The sequence below is a fragment of the Entelurus aequoreus genome, linkage group LG09, assembly GCF_033978785.1.
Source record: "Entelurus aequoreus isolate RoL-2023_Sb linkage group LG09, RoL_Eaeq_v1.1, whole genome shotgun sequence".
Taxonomy (NCBI): domain Eukaryota; kingdom Metazoa; phylum Chordata; class Actinopteri; order Syngnathiformes; family Syngnathidae; genus Entelurus; species Entelurus aequoreus.
In genome coordinates this window covers 18,028,880-18,042,461 of record NC_084739.1, presented here as the reverse complement: position 1 = coordinate 18,042,461, position 13,582 = coordinate 18,028,880, and the positions used below count along the sequence as shown (strand labels likewise).

General features: G+C 36.1%; 2 protein-coding genes across 2 annotated transcripts; both read left to right on the top strand.

Moving 5' to 3' along the window:
- The first annotated feature begins 3,373 nt into the window (after positions 1–3,373).
- Positions 3,374–4,882, top strand: LOC133656796 (dual specificity protein phosphatase 13A-like). Its single transcript, XM_062057643.1, has 3 exons — positions 3,374–3,564; positions 4,411–4,625; positions 4,689–4,882. The coding sequence occupies exons 1-3, from the start codon at positions 3,374–3,376 to the stop codon at positions 4,880–4,882; spliced, it is 600 nt and encodes a 199-aa protein (XP_061913627.1).
- Positions 4,883–7,403: 2,521 nt separating this feature from the next.
- zgc:153981 (dual specificity protein phosphatase family protein) lies at positions 7,404–11,119 on the top strand. Its single transcript, XM_062057641.1, has 3 exons — positions 7,404–7,994; positions 10,352–10,569; positions 10,638–11,119. Exons 1-3 carry the CDS (start codon positions 7,867–7,869, stop codon positions 10,847–10,849), a joined length of 558 nt encoding a protein of 185 aa, XP_061913625.1. The 5' UTR covers positions 7,404–7,866; the 3' UTR covers positions 10,850–11,119.
- Positions 11,120–13,582: the final 2,463 nt, after the last annotated feature.

Here is a 13,582-nt window from a genome sequence, read left to right as displayed (position 1 = left end):
TTCCCAAAGTCCTGACTTAAACATTGATTGATTGAATGCTGAAGAAACAAGTCCAAAAATTCAACCAGAAGCTTGCCTGAAGCTTGTGGATGGCTACCAAAAGCTCCTTATTGCAGTGAAACTTGCCAAGGGACATGTAACTAAATACTAACATTGCTGTATGTATACTTTTGACTCAGCAGATTTGGTCACATTTTCAGTGGATCCATAATAAATTCATAAAAGAACCAAACTTCATGAATGTTTTTTGTGACCAACAAGTATGTGCTCCAATCAATCAATCAATCAATCAATGTTTATTTATGTAGCCCTAAATCACAAGTGTCTCAAAGGGCTGTACAAGCCACAACGACATCCTCGGTACAGAGCCCACATACGGGCAAGGAAAACTCACCCCAGTCAATGTGAATGACTATGAGAAACCTTGGGGAGAACCGCATATGTGGGTAACCCCCCCCTTCCCCCCAGGGGAGACCGAAACCAATGGATGTCGAGTGGGTCTGACATAATATTGTGAAAGTCCAACACATCAGCGAAAGTCCAGTCCATGGTGGGGCCAGCAGTAACCATCCCGAGGGGAGACGGGTCAGCAGCGTAGAGATGTCCCCATCCGATGAACAGGCTAGCGGTCCACCCCGGAGCAGAGTAGAAAAGAAAAGAAAAGAAACGGCAGATCAACTGGTCTAAAAAGGGAGTCTATTTAAAGGCTAGAGTATACAAATGAGTTTTAAGATGAGACTTAAATGCTTCTACTGAGGTAGCATCTCTAACTTTTACCGGGAGGGCATTCCATAATATTGGAGCCCGAATAGAAAACGCTCTATAGCCCGCAGACTTTTTTTGGGCTCTGGGAATCACTAATAAGCCGGAGTTCTTTGAACGCAGATTTCTTGCCAGGACATATGGTACAATACAATCGGCAAGATAGGCAGGAGCTTGACCGTGTAGTATTTTATACGTAAGTAGTAAAACCTTAAAGTCGCATCTTAGGTGCACAGGAAGCCAGTGCAAGTGAGCCAGTATAGGCGTAATATGATCAAACTTTCTTGTTTTTGTCAAAAGTCTAGCAGCCGCATTTTGTACCATCTGTAATCTTTTAATGCTAGACATAGGGAGGCCCGAAAATAAAACGTTACAGTAATCGAGACGAGATGTAACGAACGCATGGATAATGATCTCAGCATCGTTTGTGGACAAAATGGAACGAATTTTAGCGATATTACGGAGATGAAAGAAGCAATCACTCTATCACAAAAAATAAGAGTTGTTGAAATTATTGGAAACTCAAGACAGCCATGACATTATGTTCTTTACAAGTGTATGTAAAGTTTTGACCACGACTGTATGTATACTTTTAGACTGAATTTATGTTACCGATTTTTTTGCGTCTGTATTTTGTGAATTGATTTTTTTTTACATCAAATTATGCTGACAATTTAATTGAAAAAAACTTGTTAGCAAAATGTGTGTGCTTACAAATTCAGTGTTTTAAAATACACCGTAGGGTTGTACGGTATACCGGTATTAGTATATTACCGCGATACTAACAAATCATATTCGGTACTATACCGCCTCTGAAAAGCACCGGTACGCCCGTTTAAAAATTTTTTTTTATAAAGTTTATAAATTCAGGAAATACGTGCCTGGATTCATGACGACTTTGAATATGACCAATGTATGATCCTGTAACGACTTGGTATCGGATCGATATCCAAATTTGTGGTATCATCCAAAACTAATGTAAAGTATCAAACAACAGAAGAATAAGTGATTATTACATTTTAACAGAAGTGTAGATAGAACATGTTAAAAGAGAAAGTAAGCAGATATTAACAGTAAATGAACAAGTAGATTAATAATTCATTTTCTACCACTTGTCCTTCATAATTTTGACAAAATAATAGAATGGAAAATGACAAAATATGTTACTGCATACATCAGCAGCTAAATTAGGAGCCTTTGTTTGCTTACTTACTAATAAAAGACAAGTTGTCTTGTATGTTCACTATTTTTTTTAAGGACAAACTTCCAATAAGAAGCATATGTTTAATGTACCGTAAGATTTTTTGTTAAAATAAAGCCAATAATGCAATTTTTTGTGGTCCCCTTTATTTAGAAAAGTACCAAAAAGTATTAAAATAATTTTGGTACCGGTATCGGTACCAAAATATTGGTATCGGGACAACACTAATACAGTGTATAAGTGAACTGAATTATATTTATATAGCGCTTTTTTCTCTAGTGACTCAAAGCGCTCTACATAGTGAAACCCAATATCTAAGTTACATTTAAACCAGTGTTGGTGGCACTGGGAGCATGTGGGTAAAGTGTCTTGCCCAAGGACACAACGGCAGCGACTAGGATGGCAGAAGCGGGGATCGAACCTGCAACCCTCAAGTTGCAACCGAGCTATACCGTACCGTAACATTATAAAAAAAATCAGTGCTGAAAAATTCAGTGTCGAAAAATTTGCTGCTTCAAAAAGCAAGACTCACTTACAGTAAATTAGGACTGAAGCAATCGATCCTGTCTCAGAACCAGCCAATGAGGTGTTAAGTTTGAAGTCACATGACACTGGTCTTGCAAAACAGCTTTAAAAAGGCAGTTAACCGGGCTACCTCGGCATAATGCAACATAATTGACATTTCAATACAGCCTGCTAGATATTTTTTAACTATAGAAATGATTCCAATGGTTAAATTATGCACTTCTGAGTGACTTACAAAGCTCTACTTCATGCAGACTGGGCACGAACAGAGGGGGGCTTGTTTACAGAGCAAAAAAGCCTGATAGCGAGTGTCAGACGGAGGCAGATTTGTACAGTAAAACTCTAGAACAGTGATGTTTTTACAAATAAGTGGATTTTTTTACCCTTGGCGTTTGTGTTTGTTGCATCTTTGTTGTTCTTACTTGATTATAAAAGCTGTCGATCAAGGAGTTGGTCTGCAGTAGAGGAGCAACATTCATATATTCTCAATATTCATTGTTTTATTGTTCATAGTTAATATTGTAAATCCTGAATTCTGTATATTTAAGTACACTTCGAGTGTCTTTTTTTACTGAAATCATATTTTTATACATTTATAATAACAATATTATATGCTGGACTTATTTCTTCACATTTCTTCAATATTAAGTTTTTCATCATAGTAATTCCTTTTCTTTGCTGATAAGATGAGAAAAAACGATCAAAACCCTATTAAGATTTACCAGAACAAACCAGTTCACTAAAGTAATTAGAAGTATTCCCATCGGAGTCCTTCTGCTGCCAAATGCCCCCACCTGTCTGCAGCAATCAAGTGGAGTGAAAGTGCACACAGGGCAGTGATGTGTGTTTTAGTTTTATGTCCAATTCAAAAACGTCCCCTGAGTCATGAGTGGTGTGTTAGCTGCAAAATGTCAAACTGAAGACTCCAGGAAGGAAAGGGACGACGATACGGAAAGGAACCAGATATCAAGAGAGGGGACACCCTCTCTGGAGGAGCTGGTGGAGCTTTTACATGCAGCTCCACGCTCCTGTCGCCATGGAGATGAGGTCTGGCCTAACCTATATCTGGGAGACATGTGAGTACTTATGAACACCTGGGTTGACCAAAGTGCGGCACGTGGGTCATTTGCGGTCCAGACCTCACGACATGTAAAAATAAAATTAAATATGGCTTGTATTAAAATAGGGATGTCCGAAGTGCAGCCTGGAGCCCATTCTCGGCCCTCAATTTTTTTCAGAAAATGTAATTAATTAATTATTAATTAGGTTTATTTAATATAACAACTATTTGTTTTGTCACCTATAGCACAAAAGCTAGGATGATGTGTTTTACCCAATAGCTTAGCAAATACTGACGAATACTGAATTGCATATTTAATGTACAAGATGTTCTTCAGTGGCCCCCTGCATTCTTTCATTTTTCAGCATGCGACCCTTGATGAAAAAAAATATATGTAGTTTACCACCATCCATGTGTAAATGTGGAATGAATGAATGATGGGTACTCAGTACTTTGCAAATCTCTTTGAGTGTCTAGAAAAGCGCTATGTAAATCTAATCCATTATTATTATTATTATTATTATTATTATTATTATTATTGGACACATAGAGATGGCCTAAAAAAACGTCTTAGAATTCTCAAAATAAATTGTAATTTAAAAATTATTTTAAAAAACTATCTATTAAAAAATAATAATAATAATATTTTTTTTAAAAATAGATAAGATATATGTATTTTATTTGTTTGAATTAATTTTAAAAAATGAATTGATTTAGATTTGAATAAATATGAATTGCAATTCTTATTGGACCCACCTTCAGTATGAACTCAATGGACAGATCATTAGGTACGCCACCACACTGTAAAGCCAACATGCAAGTGTATCTAATAAAGTGAATTTGTCTAATGCTGTTTTTTCAGGTGTATGTCTCATGACACATTTGGATTATGGACGTTGGGCATCACCCATGTGCTCAATGCATCACATGGCAAACTGTGCTGCAAAGGCAGCGATGACTTCTACGGAACCACGGTGAAATACTACGGTGTGCCAGCCAATGACCTGCCCACCTTCGACCTTTCACCTTTCTTCCACCCCGCTGCTGACTTCATTGGCCTCGCCCTCACATCAGGAGGTATACCATGTGACACTTACTTGAGGTTGAACACCATCCAATATATCTTCATTCTTTTTCCAGGAAGGGTGCTGGTGCACTGTGCTGTAGGTGTGAGTCGCTCAGCCACTTTGGTCCTAGCCTACCTGATGATTCACCATCACCTCAGTCTTAGGTCCGCTATACAACATGTGCTGCAGAACCGCTGGATCTTTCCAAACAGAGGCTTCCTAAGGCAGCTTATGACCCTTGAAAAATCCTTGCAGAGCAAAAGATGAAAAACTAATGACATGATCTGATAACGTTTGTCAGAGATAAAAGCATCCAATTGTATTGGGGATTGCGATGCTAAATGTGCATACAGTAGACTTTTATTGAGCAAGGCATCAAGTTACTATAGTGACTTAGTTGAGTGTTTGAAATGGACCACTATTGGTTATTATCAAATACCTGGTGGTGTAATGGTAAGACAAGAATTAGGAAAGGCATCCGACTTAGAAACTAGGCCATAAAGATTAATGTAATTAATTTGCTGTGGTGGTGATCTCTGATCTGGAAAAACTAAAAGTGAAAAAAAGTAAATTATTGTTATTAAGAACTCTAGGAACTGCATTTTCGATTTTTTTTCAGAGAGCAAAATAATACAAAATATGACTATATAGGTGTAAATCACCAAATGATTCCCAAGCGCGGCCAACGCCGCTGCTTACTGCTCCCCTCACCTCTCAGGGGGTGAACATGGGGATGGGTCAAATGTGGAGGATAATTTCACCACACCTAGTGTGTGTGTGACTACCGTTGGGACTTTAACTTTTAACTTTAATTTTAATGACATTTTTGAAATGCAAATAAATATCAGAAAAAATGTCAAATATACAGTGATGGGCAATAACATGCTACATGTAGCTTAGTTACGTAGTTTAACTACATTTCCCAGTAGCTTGTCGGTAGCTTAACTACTTTTTTTAACAAGTAGCTTTTCCTGTAGCTTAGATAGTGGGTTTCACTATGTAAAAGCGCTTTGAATCACTAGAGAAAAGCGCTATATAAATATACTTCACTTCACTTCACTTAGCTACTTTTAGATCCATTTAGCTCGGTAGCGTACATCAAAGCTACAGGCTACAAAGAAAGAAAATGGACTGAAAAAATCTAGACCCCCAAAAAATATGGAGAAAATACAATGTCCTGGATAAATAACAACATCCATACATACGGAGAAAATCTACAATGATTGGTTGGGGTTCGTGTGATGAGTCACACTTAGCTAAGGTCTGGGCGAAACATTAAGGATTGGCCAAGATATACTTAGACTTAGACTTCCTTTTTATTGTCATTCAAATTTGAACTTTACAGTACAGATAAGAACGAAATTTCGTTGCATTAGCTCATGGTAGTGCAGGATAAAAAAGCAATAAGGTGCAGATATAAATAAATAGATTACTGTACAGATAAATATATTGCACTTTTGCATATGCATCCACGTTTGAGGATGTATGTTGTATTGTCTTTATATTCCAGCGAGTTAATCCATTTTTGGGGGGGAATTGAGGGGATTATTATGATGCGTTCAAGAGTCTTACGGCCTGAGGGAAGAAGCTGTTACAGAACCTGGAGGTTCTGCTTCGGAGGCTGCGGAATCTCTTTCTAGAGTCCAGCAGTGAAAACAGTCCTTGATGGGGGTGGGAGGAGTCTCTGCAGATTTTCTGAGCCCTGGTCAGGCAGCGGCTTTTTGCAATCTCCTGGACAGGAGGAAGAGGAGTCCTGATGATCTTTTCCGCCGTCCTCACCACTCTCTGGAGAGACTTCCAGTCTGAGGCACTGCAGGCTCCAATCCAGACAGAGATGCAGTTGGTCAGTAGGCTCTCTATAGTGCCTCTGTAGAATGTGGTGAGAATGGGGGGAGGGAGCTGTGCTCTTTTCATCCGACGCAAAAAGTGCACGCGCTGCTGAGCTCTGTTTACAAGAGCTTTGGTGTGTAGGGACCAGGTCATATTGTCAGTTATCTGCACCCCCAGGAACTTGGTGCTGCTTACCATCTCCACCGCTGTGCCGATAAGGTGAGTCATTAAAACTTGTAAGCAAAATCATAACAGTCCGACACTCATGTCACATGACGACGTGGGAGTCAGAGACAGATGGACGCTACAAGCTGACGACTCAAAAAAAAAAAACATACTTGAAAATGGTAGAGGGACTCTGTCCCGATAGATTCGATTTTTCCTTTAGTAGAAAAGATGACATGCAGGAACCCCACAATAATGCGTGTCCTTGGCCATATTTAGACAAATGTATGCGTTTAGAGAAAACAACGCGCAAAACCTTAGTTTTTAGTTGTTTACTCTGTAAAACAAAATCATACCGGCTCTCTTCATCTAAGACAGGGGTCCCCAAACTTTTGGACTCGGGGGCCGCATTGGGTTAAAACAATTTGGCCGGGCACTAATTGACTGAAAGAGTGCGCACTTGATGTCACATTATCGATGGAAAAATGCATTTTTAAACAATACGATTTGCCTGGGGGGCTAGGAGACACCAAGAGTAACAAGCGGTAGAAAATAGAGTAGAAAGGACAGATTAAAAAAATATATACAATAAAAATAAATACATAAAATAAAAAAATATATGTTATTATTATTTTTTTAAACTTGGGACTTCCCGCAGGCTGGATTTTGGATGCTGGCGGGCCGGATCCGGGCCGTAATTTGGGGACCCCTGGGCTAGATTAACTAATGGAAAACAGGTGTGCTGGCAGAAAGTGTAGGTGCAGCACAACAAGGAATCCAACAGGAAGTAGAACCGAAAAAGGGAAACGAAACGATACAAAACACAGGAAATTAGTGAACAAAGTTAAAACTGCCATGTGAGTTCATGAGAATTACCAATACAAACATATAGGAGGGTTTGGGGTTTATTTTAAAAAGTCACTCATTCAAATTTGAAAATATTTGTTATCTACATTATTTATTTCAAATATAAAATGCTGCAGAGAGCATCTTGCACCCAAGAAAATCCTCTCAACAATACTCCTTTGTTCCATTCACTGCGTGCATCTACTATACAGTACAGCTGGAGTGACCTCACTGCTCCAGACGATGACCTTTGGCCATCAAGCAACGTCAAAAGTGAGAGAACACTGAGCTAATTATGGCATTCAAACACGCACCTGCTGACGTCCTTCACTGTGCAGCGAGCAGCCTTTGGCAGCAAGCGTGCGCTCGACTCGACCGCGCCATGGTCCTCCTGCCTGTGTGAGACGAGAATGTCAGGGCGCGAACAGCAGCAATACGACCTGGTGCTCATTAAAGAACTGGAGATCACTTTGGATTCTTGCACATTGGGGCTGGCAGCAGTGGATGAAGTCTGGCCCAACCTGTTCATAGGGAACATGTGAGTCCTGCCTCAATATGGTTTGTCCGATATTCTACTGCTTTCTTTACATGCTCACTGAGCTGAGTGATGACTTGATCTCCAGATTTTGCTTGACTTTGAGGAATTATTTTCCAGGAAATTTGGGATGAACTATAAATTGTGCAACTTTTGGGCCGCTTAACTATTATTCATGTGAAAAAACAATTTTGCACATGGGGATTATTGTGAGTTCAGGAGTATAATTTATTTTCTTCCCTTTAGAATTACACTTTTTACCCCTGACGTCCAAAAACAGTCCTTTCAGTACAAGTGTGATGCGAGGGCCATTTTGATACAGTGTGCATTAAAGATGCTAAAACTAATCCAATAGGTCCGGGGTGTCAAGTTATTTTTCAGGTGCATGTATATATATATATACATATACATATATATATGTATATATATATATATATATATATATATATATATATATATATATATATATATATATATATATATATATATATATATATATATATATATATATATATATATATATATATATATATATATATATATATATATCCATCCATCCATCCATCCATCCATATATACATATATATATGTATATATATATATATATATATATATATATATATATATATATATATATATATATATATATATATATATATATATATATGTATATATATATATATATATATATATATATATATATATATATATATATATGTATATATATATATATATATATATATATATATATATATATATATATATATATATATATATATCACACACAAAAGTGTATGCGTGTGTGTGCTGATATGTTAATGTGTATATATATTTTTATGTGTTTATGTATATATGTATGTATGTTCAACATACATACATATATACATACACACATAGAAATATGTATACATGTATACATATGAACATAACTTATGTTCATATGTATACATATATACACCTACATACATATTTATGTATATATGTGTGTATATGTGTATACATATATATACATGTGTGTGTACATGCATACATATATGTATAGATGTATCCAGTATACATTTATGTATATGTGATTGAATATACTGTATATATATGTATATATTTGTATATATGTATACATGTATACATATGTGTGTGTATATATGTATACATACTGTATATGTATAGATGTATACAGTATATGTATATGTATGTATATGTGATTAAATATATATATATATATATATGTATATATATATATATATATAAATAAATATAGAGAAATGTATTAGGAATCGCCTCATGATATTGCACAATTGTCTATGCATTTAATGATTCTATTTTATATTCTATCTACACTGTAGATTTTATTTTTAAAAAATGGCAGGCCAGTCGCCAGAATTTTACAATAAAATGTGCAGTATTTTTTTTTTACATCACATTACTGTAAATGAAAAAACTGTACAACTGTTTTTCACGGTGAAATTCTGGCAACTGAGCAGCCAGTTCTGTTTGACCTTGAGTTGTACACCTGTGCAATAGGTCAATATGCTAAGCTATCTGAACAAAACATCCCCGTCTCAGCTGTCTGTTACAAGGTGTATGTATTTAACAATACATCTCATTAATAAACGATTCTATGCTTTGAATTTGCAGAGGGGCAAAAAAATAAAAAGCAAACATCTGGCTGAAAACAACCCCCCGATCGCACTTGGCCACCCCTGCCATAGATATAGTTTTTATATATTTTTTAAAATATTGTTATATTTTTATGCCTTTTCTTGTCACAAGGATCTCTGACTTTGTCAACATAAAATAAACTAAATACAGTATGTAAAAATGTTCCTAAAATGTTGTGCAATGGGGGAATATTTGATATGGTGGTTGATGTCTGAAACACGTTTCCCCTCCTTATTTTGAAGGTCGAGGTTTAAAGTCATTAAATAAAGCATTATTATGTGTCAACTTGTCAAGATTGCAGTATTTTTTTAAATATGCTGTTGGAATGGAAGTCAATGGGACTAAATATTAAGAGAATACTATAATAATAATATATATAATATATAAAATTAAGAATTATATTTTTTTAAATATAATGTACTTATTATAGTTTTATGTATTTTTTTGTTTTATCTAAAATACAGTAAGTTTTTATGTCTGTCATTCTCCTCCGTGTATTTCCTTTCTGAACAGCAGCAAACCAATTGATGGCCTAATTTAGAAATCTCTTGAGCAGTGACGTGTGAACTGGCTATGATTTGCTTTAGCACAAAATAAAAAAAACAAACAAAAACTGACTGCATGACAATCAAAACACAAGGCTTAAAAAAATAAAGGAATATTCATATTCACACATGTGTGTTTGTGTATGCTTTTTCCAGAGCTGTAGCACAAAATAAAAAGACTTTATCTAAACTGGGCATCACTCACATCCTGAACGCAGCTCACTCCAAGCAAGGCAGCATCGGTGACCAAAGTTTCTATGGCAACGCTTGCGTTTACTGCGGTGTACCAGGGGAAGACTCGGACCACTTTGACCTGAGCCAGTACTTCAAATCCGCAGCAGACTTCATCCATAAAGGCCTGAAGTATGATCATGGTGAGCATGCGGAGCCGCGGCCACAGAAGGTTTTAGATTCCCATGCATGTCATTTCCGCCCTCTTTAGGAAAAGTGTTGGTGCATTGCATTATGGGTATGAGTCGCTCTGCCACTTTGGTGCTGGCCTACCTGATGATACGGCAGCGTCTCTCACTCCAGGATGCTGTGAAGCATGTTGTCCAAAAGAGAGCCATTTACCCTAATAGGAACTTTCTGATGCTCCTCCACAAGTTGGGTGAACAGCTGGCATTTAAAAGGAAGATGTGTCCCCTCCTCTGAGGCCTCCTCAATGACCACATTAAACTTCTCCATCCCTCAATGGACATCAGAGTGTGTGACGGTCCTCATGTTTATGATTTGTATGCAACAAAATGTCATTACATGTCAACAAACTTTGTAAAACCTTTTAAGAAAATATTAGAAAAGTACACTGTTTTAATGTTGTCAATAGTGCACACATATGTAACAATGCGTTGTTTTGTTTGTTTTTTTAATTGACGTTCAAAGGCAACTGTAATAGTTTTTTAAAGAATTTAATAAACCAAAATATTAAAAAATGGTTTTCCTTCACGTCTCTTCACCTACAACATTGTAGCCTCAAAGCATATTTACATTTATGCTTTTCTTTTTTTAAATTATATTGCAAATTACAAAAATTAAAGAAAATATGTGTTGGCCCTGTGATGAGGTGGCGACTTGTCCAGGGTGTACACCGCCTTCCGCCCGGATGCAAATCAGAGATAGGCTCCAGCACCCTTCGCAACCCCGAAAGGGACAAGCGGTAGAAAATGGATGGATGGATAATAATTTACTGTATTGCATACAGTAATTATCAATATTATACAACAATGTAAAAATCCCAAAAACTACTAATGATTGTAATAATACAATTTGTGATTTTTGGTATATCAATGTGTAGAAGTTGCCCTCTAGTGGGTTCTTTAGACCACCACACACTGCCAGGAGAGCCAGGGACTTCAGGGTATAACACTATTTTATTTTCATAACAGGTGCAGATGCTTTTGCTTTTCAGCAAAGTGTCTTTGTCTGCTGCGTCCACTCAGCAGCACCTCCAACCCCGACTAGCTCGTCTCATCACGGCTGCTGCTAATAAAGGCGACAGGTGATTAGATAACAAGGTCCACCTGGGCCATCTACGCACCTGTCGCTGTCTTCGAGGCTGGTCCTGGCACACCCCGTTCCGCGGCAGGCCCGCAGGCCACGCCCCCCTCCGAACAATGTTTTCAAAATAAAGACATTGGTGAAAAAAATAACAAATATAAAAGATCAAATGCTGTGAAAGTACATTATGATAAATAATGAGGATATCATTAACATATAACAATAACATAACACACTGCATATATATATATATATATATATATATATATATATATATATATATATATATATATATATATATATATATATATATATATATATATATGTATATATAATATATATATATATATATATATATATATATATATATATATATATGTATATATATATATATATATATATATATATATATATATATATATATATATATATATATATATATATATATATATATATATATATATATATATACAGTGGGGCAAAAAAGTATTTAGTCAGCCACCCATTGATTGTCAATGGCTGACTAAATACTTTTTTGCCCCACTGTATATATATATATATATATATATATATATATATATATATATATATATATATATATATATATATATATATATATATATATATCCGTCCGTTTTCTACCGCTTGTCCCTTACGGGGTCACGGGGGGTGCTGGAGCCTATCTCAGCTGCATTCGGGCGGAAGGCGGGGTACACCCTGGACAAGTCGCCATCTCATCGCATATATATATATGTATATATATATATATATATATATATATATATATATATATATATATATATATATATATATATATATATATATATATATATATATACATTACCGTTCAAAAGTTTGGGGTCACATTGAAATGTCCTTATTTTTGAAGGAAAAGCACTGTACTTTTCAATGAAGATAACTTTAAACTAGTCTTAACTTTAAAGAAATACACTCTATACATTGCTAATGTGGTAAATGACTATTCTAGCTGCAAATGTCTGGTTTTTGGTGCAATATCTACATAGGTGTATAGAGGCCCATTTCCAGCAACTATCACTCCAGTGTTCTAATGGTACAATGTGTTTGCTCATTGGCTCAGAAGGCTAATTGATGATTAGAAAACCCTTGTGCAATCATGTTCACACATCTGAAAACAGTTTAGCTCGTTACAGAAGCTACAAAACTGACCTTCCTTTGAGCAGATTGAGTTTCTGGAGCATCACCTTTGTGGGGTCAATTAAACGCTCAAAATGGCCACAAAAAGAGAACTTTCATCTGAAACTCGACAGTCTATTCTTGTTCTTAGAAATGAAGGCTATTCCACAAAATTGTTTGGGTGACCCCAAACTTTTGAACGGTAGTGTATATATATATATACACACATACACGTTAGGTCAGGAAAAAACACAGAGGCTATTTATTTTCCTACAAGCCTGTTTTGCAGGTTTCCCTGCTATTCAGGGAAGAGAGCAGGGAAACCTGCGAAACAGGCTTGTAGGGATGAAATAGCCTCTGTATTTTTTCCTGACCTAACGTATATTCCACTCTACCACGGTAGTGAGCACTGTATAACGGATAAACCACAGTAACCTCGACAATATACAGTATATATATTTTTTATATATATATATATATATATTTTAGCTTCAATACAAGGAACATGAGCCGCAAGTCTTAGAAGCTGTGTGCTAAACAGATACAGCTTTAGTGAAACACTAAGCATCATGTAACAGTATTGCTAAGTACTGAAAAAGATATACAACATAATAACCTTGTGGGTCTTTTTTATCAGTGTTGGTCATCTTCCCTTAAAAACTGATTAGTTACAGTTGTAAATTACTTCTTCCAAAAAGTAATTCAGTTAGTAACTCAGTTACCTCATTGTAAGAG

Coding starts and splice junctions, on each gene's coding strand:
- LOC133656796 (XM_062057643.1), top strand. CDS start 3,374: ATGAGTGGTGTGTTAGCTGCAAAATGTCAAACTGAAGACTCCAGGAAG. Junction 3,565..4,410: donor AACCTATATCTGGGAGACAT/GTGAGTACTTAT, acceptor CTGTTTTTTCAG/GTGTATGTCTCATGACACAT. Junction 4,626..4,688: donor CCTCGCCCTCACATCAGGAG/GTATACCATGTG, acceptor TTCTTTTTCCAG/GAAGGGTGCTGGTGCACTGT.
- zgc:153981 (XM_062057641.1), top strand. CDS start 7,867: ATGTCAGGGCGCGAACAGCAGCAATACGACCTGGTGCTCATTAAAGAA. Junction 7,995..10,351: donor AACCTGTTCATAGGGAACAT/GTGAGTCCTGCC, acceptor TGCTTTTTCCAG/AGCTGTAGCACAAAATAAAA. Junction 10,570..10,637: donor AGGCCTGAAGTATGATCATG/GTGAGCATGCGG, acceptor CGCCCTCTTTAG/GAAAAGTGTTGGTGCATTGC.